Here is an 18,391-nt window from a genome sequence, read left to right on the forward strand (position 1 = left end):
GGCCTTGCGGCTGGGCTCATAGCATGGCGTGGCGTGGCATGATGGCTCAGTTTAAAGATGTGGGTCTGGGTTGGGGCCAAGCCTGGGTGGCACTGCTAGGAAGAGGGGGGGGGGGAGAGAAAGAGAGAGAGACAGAGGGAACGAGAGAGAAAGAGACGGGGGCAGAATCTATCCACAGCACACAGCAGAGTTGGCCGCAGACCCCCAAAGGCCTGAATGGGCTGCATTAACCAAAGCTGATTATGTGTGGGCATGCGTGTGTGCATACAGTGCAGACTCCGGTGAACATAGACTTGAACACACACACACACACACACACACAATGTTTGATCAGTGTGGCGAAGTGTGGTGAAGAGATGAATTAATCTAAATCATCCTGCGGGTTTTAGCCTCACCAGTTTAACATCAAGTCCTGCTGCTAATGTGTGTGTATGTGGCAAATACTTTTACCCCTACTGTGGTAATCATGACTTGATGAACCATGATGAATTTTAAACATTATTTGCTATTAAAACAAACAAAAAAAAAACCCAACACGGAATAAAATTAACAAACAAAGGTACAAGGGTAGAGAGAATGAAAAGTGACCAATATTTTACACATTTTCACTTCTAGCTAAATTAAATCTTGGGCCACTCTGGGGGAAAAAAGCCTTTTACAAGCAGTTACTCACCATTTAAGTCACTTCTTAGGAATACAATTTAACTTGTAAGAAGTTACAACTGTCGACTCGCACTGTTGCACTTCTGTCCACAGTCTGTCCTGTCTGTCTCAACCATCTACCGAACAGTGAGATTCTTCAGCAGGGTTGGACCGCCCTCTCACCTCTCAGAAAAAGATCTGTTCGACTTTACTGCGTGGCTGGCTCTCACCCATCAATTTGCTGTCCAACCTGACTAGCAGAGGTCCCTTAAAGTGTGAGCAGTGTTTCTTTCAGAAAGAGAGTTATGGGTGTGAGTCCAACTGAGTTTTAACAAAAATCCAGGGATCTGCCTTAGTTCACCAAGACGCTTGTCAAGTCAAGTCACTTTTATATATATATAGCACATTTATTAACAACAGGAGAAGTTAGAATCGGCCTCAACACAGGTATACATGAAACAGTACATATATAATACAGAGAAGGCACCTAAAACTAGTAAGATGATCAAATCTGAATGAAAATAATAAAAAGGAAATTAAGAGAAATTGAAAGAAAACCAACAGCAGATTAAAAAGCAGTAAGAGTAGAAAAAGGTGGGTCTTATGTAATATAAATATAATAAGTAACCTTTCCGAATTAAAATATTTCAAAACTTTGTCACATATTTAGCCATGTTGTGTATTTGCATTACAGAAATCCGTAATTTTACTGAAGGTAACAGTCACCTATCGGTATTACTTCCAAGAGAGACATTCAGAGAGTCAGGGAATGAGACAAAACATAATGTGATATCAACTTTAAAAATGACCATGTCTGTGGATATTTTTCATCTGCAATATGGTGGTTGTTTAACAATGTTTGAACAATTCCCATGATCCCACGCTACTTAAGTTCTTTGTTTTCTGTTGGTTAGTGACGCATAGCAGCAGAAATCACATACTGTGTGTTTGAATTTGATTTAAAATTGTAAATGGTGGAACAGAACTTAATATGGGATGACGAATCTGGAGCAGAAAACAGAAAAAGCCTGTTCACCTTTTGGTTTAGAGGCATAAGTGAAGGACTGAGAGGAGTTGTTGTGAGGATGACCTACATGACCTGGGCACAGAAAAAGCCATTAGCAGATAAATAATGTAATGTGGAGCTAATCTGTTTTGTCACTTTCAAAACAAATAGTAAGAATTTAAAACTGATTCTGTATATCACTGGTAACTTATGCCAGTGAGCCTGAACAGAAGTGATTTGTAGTCTTTTCTTTGCTTCAGTTTGTGAGTGAGAAGAAGAATTTAAAAGAGATGACTGGTTTAACTGTTGTGAGCATGAAAATGAGGTAATTAGCGGTGTGTATTTTAATCTGTGGGTCTAAACTCATGAGCTTGTTGATGGCCTAAAATATGATGTTTGTCCTTCTTAGCCAAATGAGTCACCGAACAGTCTTCTGAGAGTTTTTCCAGATTTTGTAGAATCATCCTATAGCTACATAACTTTTAAAAATGTTCATGATATCCCATGTGGCAAGACACATTTCCTGTAGGCCTGTCATATAACTTTTTTGTAGAATTGCATCATTTTATTTGTGACCTCTATCATTTATACTGTCTTTCATTATGGCTATATAAATCATCTTTTGACACTTTAGATAACAAGGATTATATTACTGGAGGTGGGATGAATAAAAGTGAGAGAATTCCCCTGGTGCCTCAGGTCATGTGTAATATATGCAGAGGTGAAGTGGATGCAGTGTGAGTATGTGTGTGTCGAGTCTTTCTCTGACAATAAGAGTTCTCAGTGTAGTTAATTCATTTGAGTATGTGTGTGTCGTGCCAGGGCCACATTAGAGGGGCCTTTCAAGTCATGTCAGCCTCCTCCTACTCCTCTGCAATAGTGCATGTGTTGTGGTCGGCTCAACAGCTAACATCCCAGAACCCCTGCGAACTCTGAATGTGTGTATGTGTCCATATGAATGTGTGTATAATGTTGTAGGGTTATTCCCAGCGCGTGGGATCCCCCAAAATCTTGCTGTATTTGTCTTGTGTTTCCGCCGCCTCTTCACTCTCATATCAGTATCTGTCTTTCTTTGTGATTAATACAATAGAGAGCTGTAAAAATTATGAGTACTGTCAACTTTGATTGTGTGTGACTCAGTTTAGTAGTCACCTCCATACGGCTATGATAAGTCTGCAGCTCTGTTCCCATAATGTAGTCGATGACAAACTTGGGGCCCGGTCTCATCCTCTCCACTACACACACACCCACAGGTCTCTTTGATAACTATGCCAGTCGCTCCAAGCATGCACTAAGATATTTCAGCACACTAGCACTTACTGTGGATTTGGTTCAGAAGAAAAGGTTAGCTCAAGCTTTGATCCTTACCAAACAGAACACATGCTAGCACATTATTGCCGTGACACACCGCACCATTGTGCTTCATGTACTAGCCGAAGGGGGAGCAGAAGAAAGCGTGTACGTCTTTTATATGCTGTCAGTATCTTCAAAACTCTTCTCGCCACATGCGCAATAGTAGCTGCCTACTGTGAAATAATACAAGATGTTTAAGCTAATGAAACTCTCAGCGGTGTATCACCCCTTCGTTAAGGCTATGTTTTCTTTAATCCACAAACAGATCAGCACATTACTCTCACCTGAACTATTTCACTCTTCTGTAGGTCCATAAAAGCAATAATGATGTTTATACCGACTAACAAGAGAAACATGATTATATAGTGCTAATTGGTCTCAATACAGTATTGCATTGAAACATAGTTAGCTATCTTGTCTGATGAAAAGGGTTAAGAGGAGAGTAAATTTGGAGGAGAGATGTGTCTTAGAAGATTATTGATGTGGTACCAACTAATGTCGCTGAGTTATATACACAGAAATAATATATACTATACATATACAATACCAAGTACCAGGTTGATACCAGTACTCCCTTTTCCCCTAGTTACCCCCTTTCTGTGGAGAACTTGATGGAACCATTTTTAATCGTTAAGTAGCATGAAAACTGAGTTCGCTGTCAAATAAATATAACAATTTTTTTTTTTTTATGATAATGACAAAAGATTTTTATGGCTGATATTATAATAATTGCACTCATATAGATTGGTGCAACCTGGATTTATACAATAATATTGAATTATTGTCCCAGCCCTAACTGACAGCATATTGTCCAGTTTCTAGCACAACACTTAGGTAGAGTCTGACAGAGCATATGAAAGGCTATGTTAGGTAATGTTGTTTTTCCTTTCTTGTTAGCAGAGTGTAACATTTTTGTGCTTCCAAACAATTTAACAGATTCAGACGTGTGGGTTCGTGCCTCTGTTGTGCATGTGTGTGTGTGCATATGCATTTACAAACACCTTTACACGTCTTGTGTGTACTTGTGTATCTCCACACTGTGGATCTGTGTGTCTACATACCTGCTGGGCTGTACTGAATTGACTGGGCCCGGTCAGCATGAGTAAGCAGCCAGGGGAAGATTGAGGCAGCCAGATGCGGCGGCACCGGGCTACCGAGGATATCATTACCCCGGGTGTGTAGCTGGCCAAAACGGGAGCCCCCAAGCGGAGTTTCATCAAGGTGGACCCCCGTCTGTGGCGAGGGGGAGGATACCAGTTAACCTGTTGTCCTGCAGTGAGGAGCGGTATTAAGCGGCAGGTGGAAAGAGAAAGCATCCCGTGACTAGAATGAGGTGGAAACAAGAAAGTGTGCGGATACTTGCAGGGTAGCAGGCAGACACACTCAAACTGTGGAAGATTGTCTCTTTTGATTTCCCTTCCCTGCTTCTTTTGCAACTCAACAGGAAACCCTGCAGTGCGTCTATGTGTGTGTTTGCATGCACATTTTACATAAAGTTTTATATTATCATTTCTAACCCATGAGTCTTCCTTTCAAATATCATTTTTCTGCAATATAGCTTTTGCTTTACTTTGAACACACACACAAATGAATCAGAAAATTTCCATTCAAAAGAAATATCCGGGATATTTTCAGTGCTGACAGAACAACTTGATGCATGGCCGCTGGCAACGACATCAGCAGTATCTTCATGCGGGAATTGGACCGTCTCCCCTCAGTGAGGTAACCCATAGGCCATGAATCACGCTGCCTTGCTCCGGAGTCCTGTGGTCCCGGGGGTTGACGGTTTGACCGCTCCTCAATGTGGTTTCTCTCCTCCACTCACGCTCCTCCCATTCCCATCGCCACACATTCCAACCACCGGACCGGTCACGTAAGGTCAAGAAAATAGAATAGAATAGAAAGCGATAGAATAGAAGTTGTGTATAATGTATCTTTTCCAATGCTGGTTAGCAGTACCCCAGTTGCTGCCTCACATCCCGAGGCTCTTGCAGATTAATGACCACAGTTTGTGGAGGGGAAGAGGTGCCTGACGGATGCCAAAACCATCAGAAGGAAATAAAGCATAGATGGAGAGACAAAAGGGCCTGAAAGGAGTGTTTTCCTGTTCCTTTCTGTTTGCAGCTTGTCTGTTTTGGCAGCTCAGACATGGAGCTAGTCTGGCAGTCTGCCTGTCTGGTCCTCTCTGGTCTCTCCTCCATACTGGTGGGTCACTGGTGTTTGGATCACTACAGCTGGCTGTTAACCACTGACTTGGACTGAGCCTGGCCGCCATGTGTTTGATTTAGCTTAGTCATTTATTATACACACACGGTATGAAAATTAAAGTCATCTATCAAAAACTGTAGGTTGGGAGTGACAAAGAAAAGCAAACATGAAGACAGGGTGAGAGAAGGATGTACCAGGAAGGCTAAAATAAAAAAAATGAAATAAGGCCAGAAATGAGTGCAATCATAGTAATACAACCACTGAAGTGTTCCACCAATTACAATCGCATTTGTACCTTTTAAAGAGCAGCAGTGAGTTCATCAAAAGCTCAGGCGAGTCCGAGTGATAAATGGACAGTTCATCCGGTGCAAGGGCGGCCCTTGAGCGAGTGGTTTCAACAGTGCCCCGGGCTATACTCCAACTGAGTTAAACACACCCCGACGTGTGTGTGTGTGTATGCTTGAGTTCATGTGTGTGAGAGAGAGAGACATGACACGTCTGAGGGTGTGATGTAGTCACTTCCTCCCACTGGACTGAGCGACTGTTGTCAGCTTGACCCTGCGCCAGTTAACCCCTCGCCACCCCTGGCATGGCAGGCGAGGGCCCCGGGTGTGTGTGCTTGAGAGAGAGAGAGAAAAGACAGATTGTACGTGTGTGTGTGTGTGTGTGTGTGTGTGTGTGGGTAGCGTGTGTGTGTTGGCAGACCACAGGTGTCTGGTCACGGTGTCAGGGTGTTAAGAGGTCCTCTGAGAGGCCCCTTCCCTGACTCTCGGCATCTGTTTTCGGAGGGAGGGAGGGACAAAAAAGAGGAGGAGAGGTTGGCGAGGGTTACCAACACATACCCCGAGGGGTGTGGGGGCTTGTTCATGGGGGGAGCGGGGGGTAGTAGCTCACAAGCAGGTGCCTATGTTGACAGTAACCCTTCATACTTGAACCCCACCACCTCACAAACACACACACACACACTGCACACACTTACAATAAATCCTGGAGAGGCAAGCGTAATTGCAGAGCCTGATTGGAGGGAATGCACAGGGAATCCCCTTTAACACACACATCACTGGATCTTTTTGCTTGGGGTCAAAGGTGAGCGAAAAAGGAGAGCGCACACAACTGACATTTCCTGCTGTGTGTGTTTGTGTGTGTGTGTGTGTCTCTGTGTGTGTGTGTGTCGTTGATTTGCATGCAGAGTGACCAATATGTCCACACATGCAGACCATGTGAGCACATGCTACAGCTACAACCGAAAATGAGCTCAGGCTTAGTTTATATTTCTACTTCCAAGACTACCCAATAACTAATACTTAATATTCATGTGCAAAAGTAACAGAGATTCTGCAGCATTTATGCTTCACATGTTTTTGTTTTCTGAAAAAACAAAAGGAAGAAATGCAAATACAAGTGCGTGTGTTTGTAAATGAAACCCATTTGGACCAAATGTTAGTTAGTCAGGTGTACCGGTGCATGTCTGGGAGTGATTATTTTGGTAAGGAGGGGGGGAAGGCAGCACACAGCGGGAGGTCGAGGAAAATTGGAACAGCTGTTGATTAACATGAGTGCTCTCTCTCTCTCTCTTGCTTTTTATTTTACTCTCTCTCAGTAGAGGAGGAAGAGGAAGATGAGGAGATGATGGAGGCGAAGCCGGGCCCCGAGTCGGAGCAGCAAGATGATGACGAGAACAGGGAAACCAAAGAAGGTACAAAGGGAGGATGGATGGATGATGGAAGAATAGAAATCATCAATTATTATAATTGTAGTGATCCTGAACCACCTTGTTAATTAAGTTGTCTTGAAGTCATGTTAGCATGCATATTTGAAGCATATTGGCTCTTTATTAGTGATTATAAAGCATTTATTAACACCCCATTCTGCATGCTCATATTCTACCACTACTTGGTCATTAGCTAAGAGTTCTCCCTCAGTAACCTCCTCAATACTGCTAATTATATATACATACACATACCTTAACAATTGTTGAAACAGAGCAGCTAATACTGCTCTAGGGAGGGCAACAATTTAGCAGACTGTAGAGTCAGATGCTCTGTCTGTCTGTTGACCAGTTTTTTCCTTAAAATCAAAAATATTTCCACACTGATTATTGATTCCCAAGAGGGCGAACATGTCATCATCGTTTTCTTGGCTGCTTGCAATTATCTGACTGGCGCTGAAACGGTTTGAATGTTTCGGAAGGAGGTATGCTGCGTTTTCACTGTGCATCGATGACATCGACGATCACATTGTTGATCATTGATTCAATAAATAGATCCAGATTGATGGAACGTTACACCCCTAGTAACAAAACACAAATCTGCAAATGTTAATTGTGTCCAAACAACCTTAAATTAAATCTTTCTAACTCGGTATATAAAGGGCCAATATGCTACTTACATTCATGCTAATAAGCAACTAGTTAGTGGTTAATACGTGTACCCTAATATAAAGTGATACCAAATTATGTATCAGTTAACCAACACAGAGCGATCTTTCTCCCTCGACTTCTCACATGTTGTTGGTCAAACTGTCACGAAATGTGGTCACTTGTGTGTGACACCCGCATCCAGTCAGTGGGTGTATCAGATGGAAGGGTGGGGAGGTTAAGGCGGGTCCAGCATATCAGTTCCATGGCATGTGGGGGTCAGCACTGATTAAAAACCTGTCACTTGACCTCCCCGACCACACTTCAAAGTCGAGAGGCATGGAGAAGTGTGTGTGTGCATGCGTATGTGGTAGTTTCACGTAGTAAAATATGGAGAGAAGGCCTCGAGTGAGTAAAAACACAATGCATGATGCACAAACATATTCATATTCACTTGCATACACAGTTCTGAGCCGGATGTGAGTCAAACACACACACACAGACAGATGTATGCACACACACACACTCATAAACACACAGTCATCCGTCTCCTCTCCATCCTGGCCTATTAGAAGGTCTGGCCTTTGATCTCTGCCACTCGATTCACTGGCTCTTTTCTGACAACTCGTAAGAAATACAAAGGGATGGAGGGGGATCAAAGTCAAGAGGCAGGGTAAAGGTCGATATATGTGTGTCTGTGCGTGCTTGTGTGTGTAAAATCGCATGTGTGCTGCTTGGGGACAGTGACTTCAAAAACAGGACGCCGTGCTGTGCGACCATTACGTTCAAAGGGAGGCGGGCTGCTCAGAGGGCTTTGTTTTTCTCTTGTTTATGAAGTTCTTACTGTAGGGTTTTATTAGAAAAGATGCATTAGGGACTGTTTGTAGTTTATTATGTCCTGGATGTGATTCTGGTTTTGATAGAGATGAAGTGAATGTTAATCTGACATCAGAAGCACATGATGTACTCAATTTTTTATTTTTTACTGTGTACTGTCAGATACAGTAAGATATCTGTACTGTTGTCAGTAATGACGGGACCCTTCCCAGTTTGAGGCTCCTGAACAGCTATTTCAAAATAGGAACATACCTATACTTTACACATCATATCAAATACTATGTACTTAAATTTAGTTTCTATTAGATTTATTATATTTTGTATACCGTATATAGTCCTCACAAATGCCTAAAACTTTTTCCTCTTTTCTTTCTCTTATAATTAGGATAAATGTAATATCTTTGGAACTTGGGCTAAAACATACATTTTAGGATGTCACCTTGTGCTTTAGAAAAGTGTGATGGTCATTATTAATTGCTTTCTGACAGAAAAGATACTAAGAACAAGAAGAAAGAAGAAGACAGAAAAAACATTTAAAATATTTGTGAGATGACTCGATAATAAGGCACATGTTTTTATGTTTATGTCCCATCTAACAGGCTCATTTCCTGTGCTGCGGGAGCTGACAGAGGAGGAGAGGCAGCAGATCTTGCACTCTTCTGAGTTTCAGAGCTTTTTCGACTGCAGCATCCGGGTGATGGAGAGAGCTCTGGCCGAAGACGGTGACATCTTCTTTGACTACAGCGGCCGGGACCTGGAGGACAAAGAGGGGTGAGCAGGCAGGAGGGTTGGAGGGAGGGAGGAAAGGCGTCTGTGTTTGGACGTGAGCGAGCACATGTGAGTGTTTACTCACATGCCTCCAACTAAGAAATGTTCTCTCAGACTGACTCATGCCCACTGTGTCACTCTAGGGGCCTGGAAGCTGCTTTGTTCTTCAAAATACATTTCTTCCTGCTGATGTCACAATCTCAGGGGGTTAAAAACTCCTCTGAACTGACAACCACTTAGTCCTAAGGAGCATTGTCTTGCCATCTGAAGGCTTGCCTCCAAATGGAGGTTATCAAAGTGTTGGTTGAAGTTATAAGTCATAAGTGCAGAGCTGCTATTACAGAAGAATTCTGCTTTCACCAGCTCACTTCAACTTTGACCACTGCAGCCTCAGAGGAGCATCAAGCCTGTGGTCAAATAGAGATTATGTCTAAAACAGGCCATGGCCCAGTGCTTCACATCAGCCCTCTTCTTTTTTCCATGGATGTGCTATTTGTGAAGTTGTAACAACATAACCTACATTTCACTACCTTGTTCCATTGCTGTTCATTCTCACATACTACTGCAGACAAAGTGGACCATTTGCACTTTTTAGTGTACAGAATTTGTTGTAGTTACCACTCAAACAGGAGTTTATCTACAATTAAAGGCCTGGAAACTGTGGTGATGCAACATTCTGAAGTGGCCAGTGGCAATCTGTACAGGATCTAGTTTGACCGCAGGCAACATGTTGGCTGAAATTACTGACTCACAAGGGTGGACAGCGAGTCAGACAGCTCTCTCTCCAAATTCCTCTCATGTCAAGTCAATATGCTGAATCAGCCAATGGGTGCTGTTAAAGACTGACTTGAAACTTTATAAGGCTGCAACTAACGATTATTTTCATTTTAGATTAATCTGCTGATTATTTTTAGGATTATTCAATAAATCTTTTAGAAAAATGCTCATCACGTAAAGTATGAAAATCACAATTTCCACAGTCCAAAGTGATGTCTTGAAATTGATTCCTTTGTCCAAACAACAATCCAAAATCCAAAGATTCTTAAAATCCCTACATTTAAGAAATTGGAGATATTCAAACATTCAGAAATTTTTGCTTTTAAAGTGACAAACATGAATTGATTATCAACGATTTAATATGCTTTCCATTGCAACTCTAAACTTTAGACAACATTGATTGCCAACTGTCAACATGGCCTATCAGGAGCTTAGAGGCCGTTTGCGGAGATCAAATACCAATTTATTGAAATAATAAATACTGTATGATTGTTAAACAGAAAGACCTTGTTCCGTAAAGACTACTTTTGACTAAATCCATCTCAGTAAATTTGTATTTCTGACATAAGTCATGATATGATATATAATTCCACTTTACAAGTCAGTAAACTGTAGTGTAACTCTGTGAATCAGTGATTGGTGTCAGCTGTCACAGGCCCTGTCTGCAATGTTTTAAAGTAAAAAAGCTTCTCCTCCTCCTCCGTACTTACTATGGCTGGTACGCTTTGTAAATATATAGACTCAAGATACCTTAGCAGTGATCACAATTGACTCCTGCAGACAGAAGGCATTTTTTTCTTGGCAGGTACCTATTTCATGTCTCTTGTGCGACTGGAACAAACCCGTTGTCTTCAGGTTTGTTCACAAAGTAACCTTTGACTGTTTTCTCTCATATCTTTCTCTCAGAGACTCGGGCAGTGGCTCCAGTTTGTCCTTAAGCAGACTATTCTATGATGAACACTGGTCAAAACATCGTGTAATCACCTGCCTTGACTGGTCCCCTCAGGTGAGTCCTGTAGCCTTGTGTATGTAGCTCAGAAAAGTCTTAGCAGCGATAATGCGAGTTTTATCATAAGTTGCTTTTAATGTTTGAAATTATTGTTTGTTGTATTGTTCGTTTCCATCTCACCTCTTCCTCCTTCTTCTCCTCCTCTCTCTCTCTCTCTCTCTCTCTCTCTCTCTCTCTCGCTCTCTCTCTCTCTCTCTCTCAGTATCCTGAGTTGCTGGTTGCCTCTTATAACAATAACGAAGATGCTCCTCATGAACCGGATGGTGTTGCCCTAGTATGGAACATCAAATTTAAGAAGGCCACGCCAGAGTACATCTTTCACTGTCAGGTAATTATACTTATCAAACCTCAGGCGTTTTTCCTCAGCTGGGGAATATGATGTGAGTCATGATTGCAGGTCGTTGTAGGGAAGAAGTTAGTTGTGCTCTTTCTTTTGTTTACCCCTGTATTGTGGGCGACTAGTTGAAAGCACAAACCTACAAACAACTGCTGAAGAGCTGCATGAGGAAAAAAGAACAAGACATCTTGTTTTTGTGTCCTTGTTTTGCAGCTCAGAATTTCACACTCAAAAGCTTCTCCATTATTTGTCAGGCTTTACCTGGCAACCTGAGTTTCGCCGCATCCAGTAATCTACAGCTTGTTACTCTTTTCCACACTTTTCCATGACAACAGCACCGTTGTGACTTATACACAAAGAGTAAAGAGGAGGTAAATGAAAGGCAGCTCCACATACATTTATTGGAAACTGGATTGTAGGTGAACGCTGCCGCTTGGAGGTCAGTTTTAATGCGAGAAAGTTTGGTTTTGGTGGGAAAGAAACCCACTGATGGGCGGGATGCTAATCGCAAATGACACTGAGAAAATGGTGGAAGGAGGGAGGGAGGAGAGAATGGGTGGAAGGATTGGGTGTGAGGGCTTCATGGCTCCCACGAGACAGGCGAGGCCATATAGAGACGTCTTGGTAGTAATGTGATGTGGCCTACCACTTCCTAATCCGACGCTGCTGCATGTGTGTGTTAGCCCACCCACATTGATGCTACGCCTAATGTCGGCAGTGCTGCATTTCCCAATATTTGACAAGTCTTCCTCATACACGTCACTGGAAATGAGAAAATACACCTGTGAAAGTATTAACGTCAGAGGCATTCACCTCACTGCTGAGAAATAATGTTAGAAATGCTCACACGTAATCTCAAATTCAAGTCTCAGCTAGGGAAAAAAAAGTCTCACTTTTTCTCAAACACACACAGAACCACATATTCCTGCAGACCGCACGCTGCGTGCAAATATTTCGATATGACGCTTGCCATATAAGACCAGCTCCATAATGGATTTTTAAAGCGCTCCATTCTTTCACTGCACCATAATTTATGTCGCTGCTGAAATCCATGTGGTCTCACGGATAGATTACAGCTATGCATCTTGTAGCTGTAGGATTCAGTAGTTTTTCCATGTGGCTCTCTGAGGAAGTATGTACAGTACATCTGACTTTATTAACAGTGCGGTTTACTGAGCATGCTGATCTGTAAATTGTCAGTGTTTGAATATAAGACGTTCGGGAACAAGGATATTTGTGTAAGCAGCCGATAAAATGCTCGGTTTATCAAAAGGGGGCAATCAGCGGCAAATGTCTACAGCAGAGGTGAGCTGGGAATGCGATCACTGGAATAGAGAAATCGTTATCTGTAACATAAAAAAAAAAACCAAAAACCTTGTTTCTGATTCTCTGACACATACAAACCACTTCTACAAGCACAAACTTGTTCATATCCATGAGAATGGTTTTAAGTGAGTGTTTACTGGAAAGATGTGCATCAGATGAAGTGATATCAGATGGAGAAGAGACATAAGAAAAACTGAGAAAGAACAGAAACTCCCAAGTGCCTCACTTTCCTACCCTGCCCCCCCCCACACATGTTAGTCAGGGAGTTTGTGTGGCCTGGGGTTGTGCCATGTTCTTTTCATGAGGGGAGAAAGAAAAGTGAATGACAGAAAAACAGAGAAACATAGATAGAAAGATAGAGTTAGAAATAGAGTGGCCATACAAACAGTAGAGGATAAAATTGAGTGGAAAGAAAAGGAAAGAAGAGGTTGCAAGTCATTTGGAATCAGCCACGACTTCTCCTGTCACTCTTGGATTTGGATGAAAGGAGCACAGGAGCGGTTAGACGAGAGGAGAGACTTTTTTTTTTCCTTGCTCCTTCTTTCTTTCTTTCTGCAGGGCCTTTTGCAAACAAAGTCGCGACTCTCTAGTTAGCCGCGGATCAGATGGCTCTTAATGTGCGAGCATGTTCTGCCGTTTAACCCCCCAAAACCACAGGGCCGGGCGCCTCTTCCCCTCTCTGTCTCTACTTTCTCCCATTTCTCTTCTCACCTTCCACCTCCCACCCTTGGCTAGAGGAACAAGCTGTTCACGTGCATTCTCCTTCTATCTGTAATCATACACACTCACTGTTTACTGCAGGTACACACAAATATATATGAGTTGGCACTCACTACTAGTGTTGGCAGCCTACAGTAGACCTTATTTCAGCCATTTTTTTTCCACAGAAGCTGCTTTCATCTGTTGGAAGGATAGGTATCTGTGTTTATGCATATGTTGCATATGTGAGTATTGTACACATCTGTAAAGGCTGTGGCGTGTGTGTGTGTGTGTGTGTGTGTGTGTGTGTGTGTGTGTGGAGGATACAAAAGAATGACAGTGCTGGGTCAGTATTGGAGGCTCTGGGTTTGTGGTTGAGGTCTGCTTCAGCAGGAGCTTTATTGTATAAGGCTATGGCTTATAGAAGGCTTCATGTTTCAGATGGGGTTTCGGTGAGGTCAGGCTTCTATATTTCTTGTCTGGCTGTGTGCAGTTTGGTGAATGGGCTTAGCAATGCAAAACTGTCCTTTTTAACAACATTGAACCTCATATTCAGGGTTAAAATATGTTTTGCCTAATCTCTGGTGTTTCCAGTGCATTTTTTTTTATTCTGGACTGTTTGGTGCTGAATTTTGATATCGATTATCATAATGATCTAATTTATTTGCACTGGACCCTACAATCTTTTCTCAAGTTAACTATATTTACTTTGCATCAGCGTTGTCCTTGACGTGCTGGTGTAGTGGAAAGTGAAAAATGTAAATGCTGGTGTCGGTTTGATTTTGGGAGTGTCAGTGTGTCTGCCTTTGAGCAAGTGCAGTCTGGGGATTGTGCATAAAATGTTTTGGCAATGAGCAGCAGTGTTGTAATATTGTATTCTACTGCAATGCAATAGTTGGACAGATAGGTCCTGGTTTGACAAATGCTGTTCCCCTGTCGACTCAACAGATTTTAGTTATGCATTCAGTGTTCCATCTTTTTGTTTTCTTCCTGCTTTGCTGCATCATATCTTCCAGTCCTCAAGCTCTTATTTAGTGACCTTAGTCTTTTTTATTGCAGCCATTCACAGAAATTTCTGGCCTTTAAGTTTAAGGTTCTCAGGATTCTAACGAAAACATTCAAAGCAATTGAAGATTCAATTTTAGAATATATTTCTGCAGATTCAACATTGCAATTTAAAGTAGTCTTTAGTAGGAGAATTAAAAAATGTGGTCAAAACAGTTTTCATACATAGATACAGTTATATATTTGCAAATATTTGGTTGTTTATGCCCCTTTTTCATTCAGCTATTGTTGCTCTTTGTGATGTTTTACTATGTACATCTGGTTAAGGTAAAACATCTTTTTTTTTATCATGAACTGCACTATACAAGTTAAAAATATAATTGTTATCTTACTCTGTTTAATTAAGTAAATAAACTATAACTGAAATGAAACAGTATCTCAGTACACTACAGGACCTTTTACGATCTTTTTAAGGGCTTGTGGCAGTTTCATGACCCCACTTAAAGAGCCATTGATTTGTAATATAGTGGAGGAAGTGTGTGAGCCATCAGTGTGTGGGTTGGGCTTGTACATTAGGAAAGGGGCTGCCGCCGCTGTGGGTTCTGGTACCAGTTGAACGTGCCTTCCCTCATCATGGCCATCCCAGCAGTTGGACCCATCATCGCCCCATCCCAGTTGGGTCCAATCTTGTAACTTCACACCAGCCTCTCAAGTGGGCAAAGTCACACCACATTAAAGGGCCCGTTTGACTTAAAACCTCTGCTGAACCCCCCAAACCACACGCCTGCCTGTAACAACCCCCGCCGCTACTGTCATATCCCATTGGACTCAGTCATATTTTTATTAATATCTCGCTGCCTTGCGTCGCTCCCTAGGCCTTTGGCACTTCTAGAAAGGTTGAGTAAGAGAAGCAGAGCAGGAGGAGTGGGAGGGTGAAGGTAGAGAGAGTTATAGAGAGAACTGTGCAACAACATTAATCACAGGCCTTGTCTAAGTTCAAACCCGATTGAAAATGCACCGAAGGATGAAGCTGCATTGTGTTCAGAAGGCATAGCAAAGATATCCTCTAAGTGCTAAAGTTAAAACTATGTGACTGTTTATTATTTGTGGCACACTTCTGTTGGCAAAAATCATTTAGAGTGTTGAGGTTGGGGTAAATTAGATTATTTTATTATATGGAGAAATTAAGACAGTCAATCTTTCAAGTGTTTCTCATTGTGCAAGAAGAACTCAGAGAAACTATACTACAGAGTCTGCAGACCCAATACCATTTAAGCACCAGCCGAAAGGTGTATATGAGTATGGAAAACTGGCAAAAAATTCTTTATTCAGTACTCATGCATTCAGCATTTTGGCATGGTTTGAAATGATAATAGTTGAACGAGTTCAATGTTTTGCTTAATATGCTAATTTGATTTCTTGCGGAGAGTACAATTATAAGATCGATACCACTCTTAACTGTAGCCAGCAGCCAGTTATCACAAGCTTAGCAGAAGTCTGGAAATGGGGAACAAGCTAGCCAAAATCAGCAGACAAGCTCCTCTAAAGCTCACTGATTACCACGCTGCCACTCCCTTGGTTAATTAGAACAAAAATCCTTTTTTCTAAAATATTAAACAATTTCTTAAGATTCAGATTGCAACGTGTCACCCTCTTAAATGGTGGGGAAGGCCTTCTCTAGAGCCAGTGTTTGGTTTGTCTGCTCTGGGCTACTGTAGAAACATGATGGTGCATCATGGCAGACTATGTGGAAGAGGACCTGCTCCCTCTGTAGACATAGGAGGCTCATTCTAAGGCACCATAAACAAAATGGTTCTTAGTTACAGGTGATTATACACTAATTAAAACATAACTCTGAATATTATATTCCATTTCTGCGAATTGATCCCCCTAAATCCTACATACTGGACCTTCACGCTTTGGAGTCCAAAAATTCACTCTTGTTTTGGCACCAATATGGAAAAATATTGTCACCCAGCCATGAAACTACAGCAATTGTTCAAGAGGAATTACACATTTGAGTCCTTAACAGTTACATTTTATGTTTATTTTATGTCATTTCAGTTCTATAAAACTCTCACCCAAGTTTGGTGTATGTGGCAATATTATCCTGTAAAATGCGATTTGTATAAATTTCGGGAGAAGGAATTTGTACCATCTATATTTAGTATAGTATCGATATCTATCTAAGTTTCAATAGCAGAATAGAAACAAATACATTATATTTATAACAGGAATCCAGCATTAAAGCCACAAACCAGCAAGAGTGAAAATATGAGCCAAGCAAACAAACAAGATATGGAAAATAAAGGGAAAGGAGCTGTAGGAGGCAGAGAAAGGCCTGTTTGTGTTCCCAGAGCTCTCACTCTGTCAAACCCTCATTCTTTGCCTGCTGAAATCGAGACTCGGCTTGGTATTTCTCTCTCCTTGCCAGAAACCACAGAGTGACAAAATCCGTGGGGTGTCATAAACGAGCGAAGCCAGGGGGAGAAAGGGAGGAGAAAGGTGGTCGGGAGGAGGGGGGAGGTTGAGAAGAGGGGATGCAAGGGAAGACAGTCAGATCCATCTGGTCCTGATAAGGCAGAGTGGAAAACAGATGAGTGCGGTGAGCGAGTGGGGAGAGGCGGGAGGAGAGGAGGGATGGAGCGTGGATGTACTTGGGAGGATATACTGTCTGGCGTGCCCTATCACCCCCCCACCCTGTCTCCCTCTTTCTTCTCACCATAGCACTCTCGATCCATTTCTGCCTTCCCAAGCCGACTTAAGCAACAGTTTGTTGCCCGAGGAAAGAACGAAAGAGAAGAGGAGGCAACAAAGGAGGGAGTGTTCGACTCTCTCTAGCCTTCTTTCTCCCTCTGTCATTCCTCCAAACCTCCCTAATCCCTCGCTGGGTGCCATCTTTCATCACAGCCTACCATGTGTGTATTATCCTCTACAGAACACTTCCCATTAATATAATAAGGGCTGCCAGAAGCACTTAGCCTTGTGAGCCTTGTGTGAGATACGGTAGATGATACTTTGTGTGTGTGAGTTTCTCCATCATGCACACACACACACAGAACAGACCTTGCCCGAGGAAAGAAATGAAACCCACTGTTCTGACTGCGTGAGCGTCTCCCTGTAAAACTTCCACAATTTATCTCAGGCCCAATATACCGAAGTGACTCTCTCTGCTGCTTTTTCTTCCGGGAGCTGTCACTCCCCCACATCCTCTCCGTCTGGGCTGGCAGGAGATGACTTGGCAGGTGTCTGACCCGCGCCGCATGTGAGATGAGAACCATCCACAGAGCCACTCTGCGTTTGGAAATGAAATGTCAGGCTCGGTATCCAGTCAGCCCCTGATATGGAGATGCAATCATAGCGGGAGTATTGCCGACACGAGAGTTGTTGAGGTGTTATTTAGACAGATGTGGTGCTCGTGTGACTGGTATGTCCAGACTTATGAATCTGAAATATAGAGGAGCTGCAGGGGATGGGAGGAGTGTGGCTGTATTTCATTTAAAGGAAAAGATCGAGTTTTTGGGGAAAATATTCACTTTCTTACGGAGCTAGATTGGTTCGTACACTAAGTATGAATGCTAAAGCCAGCAACAGGCTAAGTTAGCTTAGCACAAAGATTGGAAGTGAGAAACAGTTCGTCCGGCACCTCTAACACTCGCTAATTGATTTGTATTTCTTTTTAATACTGTAGGTACTAAAACCAGGGTGTTACTAGGGATAGGATTTGATAACTCTCTGTTGATATCAATGCCATTATCGATACTGATTGTCGGTCAAATTCTTTTTGATTTCTTATTCATTCTTGATCAATTTTCTGTGTGGATAAATGTGCTTAGTCTGACTGCGTGGCACTAAAGTTATTATAACATAGGATATTTACCCTCTGTAATGGATGTGCTGCTCAATTGGGAGGCAGTGGCACTTGTTCCTGGCTTTAAAGCTCATGTTTTGTTGAAAGATGTTTCAGGATATTATATATTATGGATATAACAACCAGTAGCTTCGTATTTACTGTACAGACATGACAGTGATATTTAGCCTCTCATTTAACTCTCAGCCAGAATGTGA

General features: G+C 42.2%; 1 protein-coding gene across 1 annotated transcript in view; it reads left to right on the forward strand.

Annotated features, from left to right (window-relative positions):
• LOC140993699 (cytoplasmic dynein 1 intermediate chain 1) overlaps window positions 1-18,391 on the forward strand; it is a 57,967-nt gene that overhangs the window by 17,002 nt on the left and 22,574 nt on the right. The window contains exons 7-10 of the mRNA XM_073463214.1: window positions 6,813-6,905; window positions 9,002-9,173; window positions 10,854-10,953; window positions 11,159-11,284. Of these exons, the coding sequence (XP_073319315.1) occupies window positions 6,813-6,905; window positions 9,002-9,173; window positions 10,854-10,953; window positions 11,159-11,284 (491 nt within the window). The remainder of the gene's footprint in view (window positions 1-6,812; window positions 6,906-9,001; window positions 9,174-10,853; window positions 10,954-11,158; window positions 11,285-18,391) is intronic.

The sequence above is a fragment of the Pagrus major genome, chromosome 3 (assembly GCF_040436345.1).
Source record: "Pagrus major chromosome 3, Pma_NU_1.0".
NCBI lineage: Eukaryota > Metazoa > Chordata > Actinopteri > Spariformes > Sparidae > Pagrus > Pagrus major.